The sequence below is a fragment of the Gymnoscopelus braueri genome (assembly GCF_963280865.1).
Source record: "Gymnoscopelus braueri genome assembly, chromosome: 12".
NCBI classification, from domain to species: Eukaryota; Metazoa; Chordata; class Actinopteri; order Myctophiformes; family Myctophidae; genus Gymnoscopelus; species Gymnoscopelus braueri.
The window spans coordinates 1,535,089-1,551,026 of record NC_137614.1 but is presented as its reverse complement, the minus strand read 5'-3'; the positions used below and the strand labels follow the sequence as shown (position 1 = coordinate 1,551,026).

General features: G+C 41.1%; 2 protein-coding genes across 2 annotated transcripts in view; one reads left to right on the top strand and one right to left on the bottom strand.

Annotated features, from left to right (window-relative positions):
- LOC308096879 (SOSS complex subunit B2-like) overlaps nucleotides 1-15,938 on the bottom strand; it is a 378,668-nt gene that overhangs the window by 180,369 nt on the left and 182,361 nt on the right. The window lies entirely within an intron of this gene.
- Nucleotides 12,990-15,938, top strand: part of LOC308096873 (uncharacterized protein) — a 117,017-nt gene continuing 114,068 nt past the window's right edge. The window contains exons 1-2 of the mRNA XM_080444368.1: nucleotides 12,990-13,246; nucleotides 14,059-14,208. Of these exons, the coding sequence (XP_080300494.1) occupies nucleotides 13,015-13,246; nucleotides 14,059-14,208 (382 nt within the window). The 5' untranslated portion in view covers nucleotides 12,990-13,014. The remainder of the gene's footprint in view (nucleotides 13,247-14,058; nucleotides 14,209-15,938) is intronic.

The window sequence follows — 15,938 nt, the reverse complement described above, 5'->3', positions numbered from 1 at the left end:
GTTTCCGTTAGGGTCTGTAACAGCCACGTTGCTATGGCAACTCATTCCAAAATGACCTCTTATCTACTCCATTACCCATAATTCCTTACAGGCAGTGTTAGCTTCCCTGGTAACTAACACATAACTATGGCAATATCATCCTAACGACATTGAATTCAATTTAACCCATCTCAGTTAAATTAACCCTTATAAGATTCAATATGTTATAATATTATTTAGAAAACATTAACACATAATATCACAAAGATTATAACGTCATTTTGATTTATAAAAAAAAAAACTTTTTTTAATATTTGATCATTTTTAACTTAAAACATTTTTTGAACTTGTCGTTACATTTTTATTTTAAATATTTAAAATGTATAAAAAAAATTAAAAAAAATAATTCTCTGACACACTATATATATATATAGAATATATATAGTATTGTGTCAAGAGGAGGGAGTTGGTGAATATTTGATTTAAATGAGAATAGTTGATTAACTTGATTTAAATGTGATTTGATTAATATCTTTTTGATTTTGTTTTTTTTGTCATTTATCATAGTCATTTTACGATAAATACTAATCTACAGTCTTAGTCACATTCATCCATTTCAGATCTTGCCCCAGGGGTAATCGAAGTTTACAAAACCTCCCCAGGGGAGACTGAGGGTCTAAAACTCCGATGGACAACCTTTGTATTATATTATTCAAGAATTCTTAACTGTTTTAAACTACTTATGTTTTGTCAAATACATTTCATGTACACTTTCTACACACAGTAATTCTGTGGTTAATTCATTTACAGATTAAATAATCTTCCTGGTTAAATTGAGTGACAGAAGCCTTTCCTCTCGACTGCTCAAAGAGGAAAAGTAGGTCCTATACGTCTGTGTGAGTAAAGAGGCATCACGTGAGTTTTTCCCGCCATAAATTATTTTGCTTAGGGTTAAAATATCTACCCACAGTATTGCTTCAAGGAGAAGTAGGGCTAAAATTCGACTGAGCCTATACACACTTGGGGGCGGGACCTGAAACAACAGCTTCTTGGAAACAAGACTATGTTGGCTAAAGTTCCTGGTGGTACATACATTGTGGGATTTTCAGGAAAAGTTAAAAGTTAAATAAATTCAGATCCTGCCATCCTGCAAAGGGATGGCCTTAAAAATAAAATAAAGAAAGGTTTGACAGATCTGTTTATAATTATAATACCTTATTCTGGGAACTTATGAGGTGATGTCATTTTTCTCATTTAACAGCATATAGAACCCACTTACCATTCTAATTATTCTATAAGTCTATGTAAGATTTCATCCTACTAACGCTGATTATTTACTCATGAAATATAACCATTTTGCTTCCAAATTAATAAACAATACAGTCCTTTTGAAGAAGTAAAAATGTGTATGTTATCTGAACAAAGAAACATTTGTTTTTGCCCTTATAGTCCTTTAATACAATTTAAAAAGGTATTTAAGTCTACATGTATCTGTTTTCTTATATTAATTAATTAATTACATATTATTTCGACGTCATCTACCAATTTTGTCCACAAGAACTGTTAGAGTTATTTTGTCGACAATATTGATATATATGCCATCATATCCTATTTTAGTGTGCCATCTTGGCATAACTCAAGTTTGCCTACCAATCTTATGATTTTATTAAGTTCGAGGTTGGACAAAACTAATCCTCGTATCAGGTCTCTCCTTTCCTCTAGAGACTGCATGTGTTTTGAGCTGTACAGAGCGCAGGCCCTCCAAGGTCACTGATTATCTCTGGAGGAATACAATAACAGCTCATTGGAGTTAACTTGACCATCTATGACAAAGCAACAACACCTCCAGCGACGCCGGTCAGAGTTGAGGTCAACGTGTTGTTTGAGACTATTGGACGCTGTTTGTCCAAGATAAACTGTCACACCATCCGCTTGCCATCTTCTCTCTCAACCTACGAGCAAGGCTCCTCATGGCCCGATGTCATCGTCAGAGCTGATAACAACTTAATTTGTGTATAACTGTTGTGATCATTGACTGTTTAGGGAGAGAGATATTTTTGCTGTACGGTGCCTCGTGGATTGATTCTTTCTCTTAATACAATGTCAACCTTTTAATTTGAGAACCGGCCTGTGTCTGTCTTTGATTTCGTCTCATCCTTTTTACACTGGGTTTTCAGCTGTTTAACTACAAATAGTTTTAATTAACATAGAGCAGGATTTACGACCCTTTATCAACTCTATTAGTTGTCAACATATCTTCTTGTTTTCTTAATATGTTGATGTGTTTCACATTAAAAAAAAATTAACTTAATGAAAGTACCAATACTGCAATGTAGCAAAAGTCAGGAATTAAACATTTACTTGAGTAAAAAAGTACAACAGTATTGGTATCAAAATGTACTTAAAGTACCAAAAGTAAAAAGTACTTATGATGCAGAATGTCCCGCTTCACAAATTTTCAAATGTATAGAAATCTTTAGAAAATAGCAGATCTACAAGCTCACAATGCATCGCAACGCATTGTGAGCTTGTAGATCAGCTATTTTCAAATGGCCGAAACGTATAGGGCTGAAGTGGGTAATGTATGTTTTGTAATATTAAAGTTGTACAATGCAAAATCACAACTAACGATTTTTAGCAACCTCTGCTGGTCACTACCGTCACTGCATACAATTTCCCTAGTCCTCGATTACCCAGAATTCCATTAGTTTTCACCGGAAGCCGGAAGCGTTTCAAAAAGCGATCTTTTAATTGTTTTATACTATCTACGGATCGTTTCTCTTAGCCAGTGGAGCATTAGTTACCATGAGCTGTGCTTTCTTTTTCTGTTCTTTTTCGATCTTCCAATCCTACATTATCTTAAAATCAGCGTGAGGTTCCTTTTTGTTAATAGCGCGGTAGTTCCTGGCCAAACAGGAAACCGTTGCGGTAGTTCCTGAGGACGTCGGCCACGACGTCATGACGTTGGCCAGGAACGTCATTTTCCCGGGAAAGTCCCCCCCGTACACGTTCAATAGAAAATATATAAATAAAAGGCTTCCGGGGGTGAAATTCACGGAGTGGGTGTTGTGAAACTTTTGCCACTCGCAAAAGATATACAATTTAACTTTAGTTTTGTTGAAAACGTTACCTAGTATTACTTTAATCTAAATCTACAAAGTAACTAACTAAAGTTTTCCAGTAATTGTAGAGAAGTAAAAGTATAATATTTGCCTCTGAGATGTAGTGGAGTAGAAGTAAAAGTACAGGAAATTGGAAATACTACTGTAAAGTAAAAATACCCCTTGATACCTAGATACCTCATTGGCCTCTGCAGTTCATTGGAGCGACCTGTATCGAATACTTGGCTCTTCCGCAGGGCCAGCTGCCACTCAAAGTGACTACTGACCACAGCGCGTTGACTACTGGCCAATCAGAGCGTGTCTTTTCCAGGACTTGTGAGAATCTAGTTGTCCCGCCCCCACCTGCCTCTTATTGGCCTACCGAACGCCCCCTTCTGTGACGCACACGGAAGTTTCACGCTAGCCCTGCGGAAGCTGAAGCGCGCCCGAGATACAGACGCCTCAGAGCCGGAGGAGGCGTCTACCCATAGATATAGAAACCTAGATACCTCATTGGCCTCTGCAGTTCGTTGGAGCGACTGGTATCGCGGTCGCCATTTTAGAGTAGGCAAGCTACCATTCAAAGTGACTACTGGCCAATCACAGCGCGTAGACTACTGGCCAATCACAACGTGTCTAACTGACTTTTGCTGCGCGGCTGCCTCTTACTAAAAGACCCGCCCCCACCTGCCTCTGATTGGCCTACCGAACGCCCCCTTTTGTGACACACCCGGAAGCTTGCCTACTCTAAAATGGCGCCCGAGATACCAATGCCTCAGAGCCGAAGGAGGCGTCTACCTTTATATGTCTATGCGTCTACCTTTATATGTCTATAGAGTACAGAAGTCCTGACGTCACTCGTTCATCCCCAGGTTCGTAAAGTAATTTAGCTATGGAGAATAACATTGGGTCATCATAGAATCGTCTCATATAAGAATTGTGGTCCAAAAATAAACAAACTGTCTCGGCGATATTGTCAGGGAGGAGGTTCTGTATCGTTTATGATAGTCAGTCACTTATATTCGATACAGTCTGTTTCTGGCGAAAATTTAACCTATTCGGCGGAAGTAACATTAGCGTTTTCTCACCGTCAGTTGATGCTTCATATCTATAAGAGTAAAACCGCCGGGGTCATTTGTTTATTTTTGGAACACAGTTCTTATTTGACGTGATATTAAATACGTCTATGGGGATTCAGAATGGGGGTGGAAAACCGCGAACCAGGTAGACAAACCTAGGATGAAAACCCACCTGCGCGCGAGCGGGTGGGTTTTCGGTTAAAAACGTCTCTGCACGGCGGCAGATAGGCTAATATAGGGGAGGGCGGGGACAAACGGCGCACCCTTTTCTATTTCCCTCCCTGCACAGAGATTAATTAATTTCATGTAACCATACTTTTTTGTGAACAAGAGACACTTGTCCTCTCCCATTACCCGCAGTCCGTTTTAATTTTAGTGAAACGAGTTGAACGCAATCGGTAAGTAAAGTGACGTTGCGCTACTCTCCGCACACGGCCACCAGTCGGGGCGAACGGTGCATACACGGGAGGCGGACGGCGTGGTCGGATGAAATGTCCTATAACAAGCACATAAGTTACATTTCTGGCATCTAACTCTCATTGATGCTTCAGTAGAATCCTACGAGCAAATGACCATGCTGATAGTCAAATAAATGTATCATGTTAATGTCGCCTCTGTCTGTTTCCTCAACTTTGTGTTACACATGCACCGTTCGTCCCTCCCTGTCCGTAATGCACCGAGCAACGTAATGCGCCGTTCGTCCCTCCCTGCCCTCCCCGGATGTTTTGCTAGCTAGCACAAAAGCTAATGAATATTTTTCAATGGAACCTTCACTGAGAGTTAGCCCACAGATTAGCCTAACAGACAAAATCCATTTACAATCGGCACCAAATAAACACAGCAGTACAAATGGAAAACACTCAAGTAGGGTATTTTTTACTACAGTGTGGAAATACACAAAAGTGGCTTCAACTCTGCCAATTTTGATCAGAACTGGGAAAAATATCGTGTCTGATATTTTCGACCGAAGAAGAAGAGGAATGTAGCATGAAAAAAGGTCCGACTTGCAACCGTCCCTCCGTGTCGTTCGTCCCGGTTTTCCCCTAATGCATGTTTTACCTATAACTTAAATATAAAGAAATTGTTCGGTTATATTGCGGTTATTAAGGGACATTTTTAGGGGTTTTTTTTGGTTAAAAACGTCTCTGCACGGCGGCAGATAGGCTATAATACATGTTTTACCTATAACTCAAACAACAATAAAACCAGCAATCTGGGGACAACAGTAACAACACACTCTCCCAGTCTGTCTGTCCACTTGTGACTGTCACAGCTCCACTACACAGCATCTACTTCACGTTAAAGCCAACAGCACACACTCAACCACAAACACATTTAAAGTGGCGGCGGGTGAGCCTGACATTTGGGACAAAGTATAGATAATAACACAACACAACAAGGTTTCTGTTTCAAAATCAAAATGGAGAACATTTATTAAGACCAATTATTATATTTGAATTATATTGCAATTTGCAAATCAGATCAGTAGGCCTAGTTGCGGCCAACTTGCGGGCCGTGGGCGGGGACGGCGTGTATAAGCGCTCGTTCTCTCCGTCTGCCTCTCTCTCTCTTTTCCCTCGTCTTCTTTGGAACAGCTGTAAAAATGGGGTGAGAATGGGGGGGGTTGAATAAATTTCCAAGACTTCAAGGTTCTGTGTGTCTGACTCTGTCTGTCTGTCTGTCTATCTGTCTGTCTCCCTAGCATTTAAGGCTTTTTCCTTTTTTCATTTTTGCTTGCACGCACCTGCAAACAGTGCTTTCCATGGTGCTGAATATTTACAATACACAGCGAGCCCCACTCATTTAATATATATATATATATTATATAGTGCAAATTAAGTGTTCAAATTATGGCATCCAATAGGCTATGATTAACCACATTGTCTTACCTTAATGCACGCCACTTCTATTAACCAAATAATAACTCAAACAATTACAGCAAGTTATGGTGCCACACAGAAAACCTAAATTAATCATGAAATAGTCTTACCTTATATAAAAAAAAATCTGGTTTTGGTCCGTGCAAAGTCATCCACAATGTCATCAAAGTCCACTTTTTGGGTCAGCTCACTCTCTATGGCCATCAGTGAAAGTGCTTTTAGGCGTTTCTGGGTCATTTTGGTTCTCAGTTCATTTTTCACTCTGGACAAGAGGGAGAAGGATCGCTCCCCTTCGCAATTACTGACGGGCAGAGTCAGAAACAGTCGCAAAGCTACATACACATTGGGAAACGTTGATTGCAGGCCACCATCTACATCTAGGATGATTCGGAGCAGTCCTTGGGCGCTTCTGTCATCTTCAAACTTCACAAAAGATCGGAACTGAATTAGTTCATTGCCTAACTCCTCATTTAGGTCAGACGGGTATGCAGATGCCAGAATCTCAGCTTTCTCCATTACTGAGGCATTGGTCTCCTCTTGCGCACAGAAGAGCGCACTGTACAAACTGTATAGGTGCTCATAGGCCTGAAGGCGGTGTCCCAGGCTCTGGACCAGAGTGTCAATAGCAACATTGAAGGTCTCTACCTGAAACTTGCGTCTTCCATCAAGCTCTACATCCTGCTCCCCACTCTCGTCAGCAAAGGTTTTGTGTCTCTTTTTTCGCTGGCTGTCATGTCTGTAAATCTGGCTGATGCCAGGTACACTCAGAGCGGCCCTCTCAAAATGGTCAAAAGGTCCCTCTATGCAGCCACAAAATCGCGTAATGACTTGAGTGCCTTAACTGCAACGTCAAGTGCGATATCACTTCGCTGCAAAACAGCACTAGTTGCATTAATTCGTGACAATACAGTGTCCCAAAACACAGCCATGAACGCCATCTCCAGCGTTTCCAATTGCGCGGACAGCGCATCCTTGCGCGTGTCCCTGTTTTCTTCTTCATCCTCCACACAATCCTGAGCCTCTCTTGAATTTTTTTTTAAAAATTCCACAGTGCTTTTGTTGAGTCAGCGCGGCAGCTCCAGCGCGTATTGGATATTGTTTTAAGAGTTAGATCGATGCGCACACTTGCATCTCCAAATACTGTGGCCCAGCGATGTGTGGAGGAGGAGGAGAATGTATTGTAGGTCAAAATATTTGCCAACTAAATCACTACAGGCTTCAATACTGTTTACTCCTACCAGATTTAAAGAATGGGCAGCACATGGGACATAGTGAATTAAAGGATTGCTTTTCTTTAGGTGCGCCTGCACTCCGTTGAATTTACCAGACATATTACTGGCATTGTCGTATGATTGGCCACGACAGTTTGCCAGATCTAATCCAAGATTGCACACCATAGACATAACAGTCTCTGCTAAGCTTTTCCCTTTGTGACTAGTGATGGGCTCAAATCCTAGAAAGCGTTCTATTACTTGGCCTGCTGTATTCACAAATCTAAATATAAAGGTGAGCTGATCTACATGGGATAAATCGGGGGTCGAGTCAACAATTACAGAGAAATACTTTGCGTCATGTAATTCCTTTACAATTGCTTTTTTTGTTTTCTCTCCCATGAGTTCAATAAACTCTTCACAAATCGTTGAAGATAAATACGAAACACTACCCTTAACCATCTGTCCAAACTGTCGGATATGCTCTGCCAAGAATGGGTCGAATCGTGCCAACAATTCTAAAATGCCCAAGTAGTTACCATTGTGTGGTGAGCCTAGCAATTCATCATGTCCCCTAAATGCAAGACCCCTCTCCCCCAAGAACTTGATGACAGCGACAACTCTCCTAAGCACCTCTCTCCAATATTGCCTCTCTGTGTCCATCTGCTTTATAAGGAGGGAGTCCATGGTACCACCTGTGGCTCTATTATGCAGGGCAAGCATGCAGGCTACGTGTTCTAGACTTTTCTCATGTTGCCCAATGCGCTCTGCATGCTTCCAGTCAGAGAAGCCAGTAACAAATTGATGCGCTTTGGGGGGAAATAGCTTGCAGGCAAAACAATACATATTCCCTGTGGAAGGGGAATAGATAATCCACTCTCTCTCTACAACCTGTTGATTGTGCAGTGTGCATTTAAGGTGCTCATTATTTAAGACTCGAGTCTTTCCATCATTGCCAGTCCTTGCAGAGGCTGGATAATGTGCACACCTATTGTGGAACACTTTAACTCCTCTGTCAATACCAAGGCTCCTTAGCCTCGCCCTGCGCTGGTTCACTTTCAGGAGGCTCCATTAAGTCCAATTCATCCTCCATGAAGCTAGCAGACGGAGACCGCTGGCCTTCACCCGTCTGCGCCTCCTCTTCATCATCATCATCATCATCATCTTCTTCCACCAACAGTGATGGTGGTGTCGGTCCGGTTGCGGTATCATCATCACCACCAGTAAACAGCTGCTCCAGTCGTGCAGCAGTGCTGCTAACAGCCTGTTCAACTTCCACTTCACCACCTTCCACGATGGATTGGTGATCCGCCGCCGCGGCCTCTTCTTTCACAGTGATATTCTCGTCATTTGAACTCTGTTTGTTGAAAAAAATGGAAATGCAAGGAACTCTATTAAGAATTGCTGCTTTCCTCGATTGTTTTTCTCAGCTTTCTTTTCGCTGCTCCACTCAAACCCTTGCTGTGCTCCATTTTTTGTGTAGTTGTGTTGTTGTTGCTCATGTGTTCCTGTTTGTTGTTTGACCTCGTGACCGGTAACCTCACCTGAGACACCTCAACTCACCTAGGGCTCCCCCTATCTATCAATTCTATGCAGTCGTGTAGTAGTGTAGGCTACATTTCATTTGTAGCTCACACAACAAGCTTTCTATTTCTTGAAAAAATATACATATAAATATATATATATATATATATATATATATATATATATATATATATATATATATATATATATATATATATATATTTATATATATATATATGGGCTTTGCAGGGGCCCCCAAAGTTAATAACAGTGACGGTCATGCGGATTGATGAATATTTTATTAGGCAGAAATGTAAAAAACAGCACAAGTACAGTTGTTTCCATTGAGGTCCTTGGTATTCAATTCATAAACATATAGTAGCACCAAACAGTTCGATATCATACATTTTCTTTTTTTAAACATAAAAAAAAAAGAAGGCTCAAGCTCAGGGTCCCCCCTAGCTCAGGGGCCCCTGGGCCTGGGCCCACTAGGCCCGTTGGATAATCCTCCCCTGGTTAGTAGGATCTCCAGGAGGATAGATTCTATAGCCCGAAGGGGCAGTCGTGGGTTCTATTGGTTGTTGTTGGTTGTCAGGGCAATATCACAACCAATCGGTGAACGGGCTCTGCCTGGGCTGGGCCTCGTCTTTTTTTAAAGACACGACCCCTTTCCAAGGGATATAAATATGAACGCGAGTGCACGCCCCTTACTCCTCCCATTTAATGCCTTATAAGGCCCTAACTCCTCCCTTTTTTGCAGGCTGTTTATAGGAGTCTGTTACACACACTCAAAAAGTGGTAAAAAATAATTGGCCTATTTTTTTTAATAGCCGATTTAGAAGCTCACAACAGGTCGCTGTGAGCTTGTAGATCGGCTATTTTCGCACAATGTTTGCCTGTATTGACGTGTCCAGAATAGGGAAGCTAGGCTTCAAGTGGCTAATATGTGTACATTGCAGAGTGGAGGCTGCAGAGGGTAATGCGGTTACCTATAATGCCCTTGAATCTTCATTCACAGACGGAATGTCCAGGCCTTGAAAAAAAGAAAGAAAGTACCCATGATTAAACCCAGATCAGCAGGGGATTCACAACATTAGAATAAAAGTCACTGAATGTTCTGTTCATTATCCAAAGGCTCAGTTAATAAACCTGAGTTAACTTGAGCTGACATGAGTGGCAAATACAGTGTATCATTGCTGTCGGGTGGAAACCTTGTACAGTATGGCCTCCAAAGCCATTCCTTTTTTATTATTATTTTAAAAAATATTTTGAAATACGGTGAAGTAGGGCATTCATTTACCAAACATCACAAAGAGTTATGCAAGGTTTCTGCCTGACAGACTGTGTGTGAGAACTTTACAGGCATCTCACCCTGATATCTCACCCTTGATGGAACCTTGTATGTCCAAAACCGTTGCTTTTCAGGAAATGGAAAAAGGAACCAGTGTTTCCAATGTTCCATGTGTTGTTATTTAGTCACAAGCTCTTGCGAATACTTTTCATTGGTTAAATATTTATAAAACCCACAGACACACTTAACCACCTTCACTTTATTTTTCAGCTCATCGCAACACATGATATGTGAGCTTGTAGGTCCGCTATTTTCACTTCTGTTGTGCGTCCAATCATGTTTTACCACCTTTTTCTCCCCAATTTAGTTGTTCTGCCAATTGATTCCTCCCCACACACATTTCTGTGCTGTCACTGCTGTTGTATCCTACTGACTCACCTACCATTGAGGAGCCCCCACCGGGAGGACGTAGAGCCTTCGTCCTACTTCTCCCGCCCAACACTCCCCACTGACAGGTGCCGCCCAGCCCGTAGCAGTACATGCAATGACCAATATCACCCTCCCCGTCCGGCTTCCCTCCCCCGAACCAAACACGGGCATTGTGTTCGTATTGTGTTCGTATAGACGCCCGACAAAGCTGGTTGCACCACAGTGGATTCGGTGGACCCCCCCCCTTTTCCTACTCTGTACATAATAGTGTTTTATATTTGTGATGATATTGAATGTTTGGTGCTATTTTATATGTTGATGAATTGAATACCTAGGACCCCAATGGAAAGAAGACAGCAAGGACTTTTTTTTAGACAAAGTGTTTGACTGTACTAAAGGCAAAGTACAGTAAATAAATGAAGAATGGGCCAGGCAGATCTTATAGTTGCTGGCCCTGAATTCTGCACACCCAGTTGTGGTAAACAGCATGAACTCTTATCAGCCTCTGAAATGAGCTTCCATTGTTCCATCTGTCTAGATATTTGTGATTTATGTATAGAACGTAATAGTAGATAATCTGCCCTCTCAAGTAGGCGTTAAAGGTTTCCCAGAGCAGAGATAGCTCAGTGGGCCTTGTGGGCACAAGCAGACTGAAGAACAGTTTCCTCCCCCAGGCTATAAGACTGCTAAATAAGAAAAATGATGAACATATGCTGTGGTATCACAGCCTTATAAAATGTGTTTGTAAGTGGTTCTTAAAAATGTCCACAGAGGCTTAATTTTTTTTTGGTCCCAGCTCTGAAGACCTGTGGAAGTGCATTGTACACAACTGCGTTGTAGCAGGTCAGTAAAGGTTGCTGGACATCACTGTATGCTGCAGCAGTGGTGAACCAAAGTACTCTACCCCAGTGTCAAAGTATAGATTCTCCTGGTGAAACATTACTCAACTACAAATGAAAGTATTCAAAAGTACATTGTTTTTAAAATATCAAAGCATGCCGTATTTAAAGAAAAAAGATTTTTCAGAAATGTAAATAAAATATAAATAATAGTGAATATAGCAGCTCTACAAGCTCACTGTGATGCGTTGTGAGCTTGTAGATCTTCTATCTTGTTTCACTGTTTCACTGTTTCAGCCCAGCCCTGCACATGAACTCTGCAGCCGCACTGAGGACCCTGCTGGAAAGCATCTCAGCCCAAACATTAACTTAACTAATAATTGGGCCACGTGACCCTGAAATGACCGTAATAATCCTAAAACGGGAGCGAAAATATATATATATATATTTTTTTTGGCCCAGCGGCCCACTGGCCCAGCAGCCCACCGGGCATTTGCCCGGTACGCCAAATGGCCAGTCCGCCGCTGCATCTGAGCTTATTTCTTCACATTCTGCAGTGCTGGGTCATGGTTGGGTCAGACTTCAGCTGCCCTCTTGTGGCCTTAAGGTGAAACTACATCACGCCTGTTTCACTCTGGTATCCAGACCAATATTCATACAATACAATAAATAAGTCTATAAACAACCATGGTATCTTTAAGATTCCTGTCAGCTCGGAGTCCAGGAATTCTTCAACTCTAATCAGCCCGGGAAGGAAACTGTTTGGAAAACACAGTCCACACAAAGTCAGAAGCTTAAAAAACGGAATCCTGTGAAAATACATGATGAAAAGTATTATTTAATGTATGTACACATTGATTTCACTTTTGCACAACATTCATGTTATTCAAAATAAAGTGTGAGGCAGTGTTCCTCATAAATAGAGGCATATGACCAACAATATATACGCACTTAGTCCAACACCCTGGGTAAACAACAAACTTTGCTTTGCTTTGCTTTGCTTTGCTTTGCTTTGCTTTGCTTTGCACTATACACCTTTAACTCTATGCTATAGCTATGCTATACACACAGTCATAATAAATAAATAGTTTATTTTCCCATGAGCTTGTTGAATAGCAGCTAGACGGACCTAATTATATTAACCATCAAATAGTAGAGCTGTAACTTGTAAGCAGTTTCCATATCACCATGTTGTTGTTTTTTTTGCTATATTTGTTCAGTACACATTGGAAATTGTATGAATGTATTCACTGATTACACATTTCTGTAGCCTATGTCTCTCTAACCTACATTGTATGACAATGTAAACCGTACCTCTGTACAACCTGCAAACTGTTAATAAAATATTCAATCAATCAATCAATCAATCAATCAATCAATCAATCAATCAATCAATCAATCAATCAATCAATCAATCAATCAATCAATCAAATGTAACCTATGATAGTTACACACCTCCTCAGCTCCACCAGGCGGCGAAAGGCAAGAGTGCCTGGATCCTTTGCTGCGCACGCTTGAAACACGTTGACCCGGAAGTAACTGTGTGTGTTGTTGTTGTTGTTGTTTATTTTGAATGGCCGGCAGCCTCACTGTAAGAACAGAGAGCTTAATGGTTAAAATGTCTCTTAAAGGAGGTAAAATGTGTCAAATGGAGTCTGTACGGCTGTCGATAAGTGAACACATGACGTCGGTGGGAGAGGAGATATTGTGTGTTTTGGAAAAACAGCGTGGTGTTGATGTTTGTAGTGTGAAGCTTAATGTCAGAGTGTTTGTGTTGGAGCGCCTCAGTGCGGCTGCAGAGTTCATGTGCAACCTCTTCCAGAGAGAGATAGAGACACTAGAAACTCTGCTGGAGACACAAAACAAACTGCTGGAAATTGATTTTGATATGGACATCCATCCTTACACTGCAGGTTGGTAAACACCATGGTTTACATTACTTTCAACGCGAGGTGTGTGTGTGTGTGTGTGTGTGTGTGTGTGTGTGTGTGTGTGTGTGTGTGTGTGTGTGTGTGTGTGTGTGTGTGTGTGTGTGTGTGTGTGTGTGTGTGTGTGTGTGTGTGTGTGTGTGTGTGTGTGTTAAGCTAAGCAGGCGACTCTCATGAGTTTTGCTTGCAACTGTTTTAATTATTAGAATCAATATCAGAAATGTACATGACACTAAAAACAACACTGATGCACATCATGCACACAGTCAGTCTCAGTGAAGAGATGGATGGATGCAGAGTCTCCAGCAGAGTTTCTAGTGTCTCTATCATAGAGACACTAGAAACTCTGCTGGAGACACAAAATAAACAGCTGAACGTGATGTTACAGCCACACATCAAACTACAGAGCAGGTTGGTTCATGATTCATGTCAAACAATACAAGCTTAGATAAGCTACTACTACTACTACTACTACTACTACAAAAATAAGCTACTAGCTGAACTATACTTTGAGTTCAGTGGTGCTCGTAGTATCTTGAAGATACTGAAGATATACTGAAGACGCCACACAACAATTACTTTACAATAGGCAACTTATTGCCAGGACGGGAACACTGACTGACAGCTCGCCACATACATGTACATACTCCCAAGTGGGTGGATACTTCCTACTGACTACCTTTGCTCCTAGTCTGGTGTACTTGTGCCCCCTCTTTTCCGGTCCCGACAGTCATTAACATGCCTAGTAACACACAACATAATAGTGCTGATGCTACCTCTTCTGTCTGTGTGTAAAGAGGTTTCATCTGAACATGAGGAGAAGAGGAGCCCCAGTCTGGTCCAGGAGGAACCACAACCTCCACAGATTAAAGAGGAACAGGAAGAGGAGGCTGATGTGTCAACATGGACATTACCACACATGAAGAACAGGTGCAACACTCTCTCAGGTAAAATAAAAAATGAAAAATAATAGCATTATAAATACAAATCTAACAAAGGTAGAACCCCTACAGCAGGGGTTCTCAAACTTTTTTGGCCCAGGGCACTCCTATAAATATTTTTTTCATCCGAGGCACCCCTACTTTATATTCATCATTTTCACTCCCAGCACCTTATATTGTACTTACATATGGCATAAATTACATTACATTTAGCATAACGGTATCATCTAACAATGTTTTCAAAATTATAAAAGTTTTTGTTAATTAATCTAAGATGAAGACAACATCTGAATGAATAGTGTTTTATTGAGTAAATCAGATTAGGTTGTACATTCAAATTATTTCAAGTAATTACATATTACCCACATATATTCATCAAATGTAAACACATGTCATCAGATGTAAACACATTTCAAGTGCAAATTCACTTTCATTCAAGAAATTCTATATTTCCATGTTTGATCAAAATTAAACACATTTCTAGTGCAAATTCAATTACATTCCAAAAAGTCCATATTTCCATGTTTCATCAAATGTAACAATTCAAGTGCAAGTTCAGATACTTTTGGTTCAAGAAATTCCAACATATGTTTTATCAAATGTAAACATTTCAAGTGTTACAAAGCACTTTTACACTGTCTGGTGTCCACACAGCCAGCCAGACAATTTAATGGGATACATGTGCCTGTCTCTGACTACAAAGTCTCTTAATACGAGGGGGGATTGTGGACAGTGCAACGCGGAGATCCTGTTCTACTGACATCTTTTGCCTCAGCTTATTCTTCATGTACGTGAGATTGGAGAAAGCCAGCTCACAGAGGTTGGAGGTGGGAAATTGAATCAACACACTGATGGCACTCTCTGAAAGGGAGACGTACTCCTGAGTCCTGCCCCACACTAACCCAAAATGAGTCCAAACTCAGTTCATTGTGTTTCAACCTCAGTGTGTGGTCCATTTGTAGCTCTGCAAGCTCATCCTGACCCTTTGCATCCAAGCATCTTGATGCTGTCTCTGTGGCAAGAGAGTGGAATGGATCTCGGATCCAGTCATATTCCTCATTTGCATGTGGGAAATAGGTCTCAAACCTTTCCTCCAGTCTAGCTAAATGTGCAGATATAGACTTGTAAAAACCTGCTCTCTTGTCTGTGGTGTTCTTAGCTGTTAAGGGAAACATGTCAATGTTTTTTTGAGCCACTCTTTGTTGCCACTGACTGAGTTTTGATCGGAAGCCATTGATTTTGTCTGTAGCTGTCAGGATATTTTCTTTCCTTCCCTGCATTCTTGTATTTAGCACATTCATGTGGCCGAAAAGATCAGCTAAGTAGGCAAGTTTAAGCCACCAGTTGTCATCATTAATCTGTTGCTTGAAAGGAATGTCATGATCACCGGAGAATGTCACTAGCTCCTCTCTGAGTTCATAAACACAATCCAAGGTTTTGACCCTCGACAACCATCTTACCTCTGTATGAAATAAAAGGCCCTGGTGCTCTGATCCCATTTCATTGCAGAGAATGGAGTATAATCGCGTCTTGAGTGGCCGGGACTTGATGTAATTCACAATTTTTACAGCTTGGTCCAAAACGTCAGTGAGATCTTGAGGCATGGTTTTTGCCATGAGAGCCTCTCGGTGCAGCATGCAGTGGGTTGTGACCATGGTAGGGCATTCACGAATAGTGATTTTTAGCATTCGAATTATTCGACCTATAAGTATTCGAATATTCGATTAATCGATTTG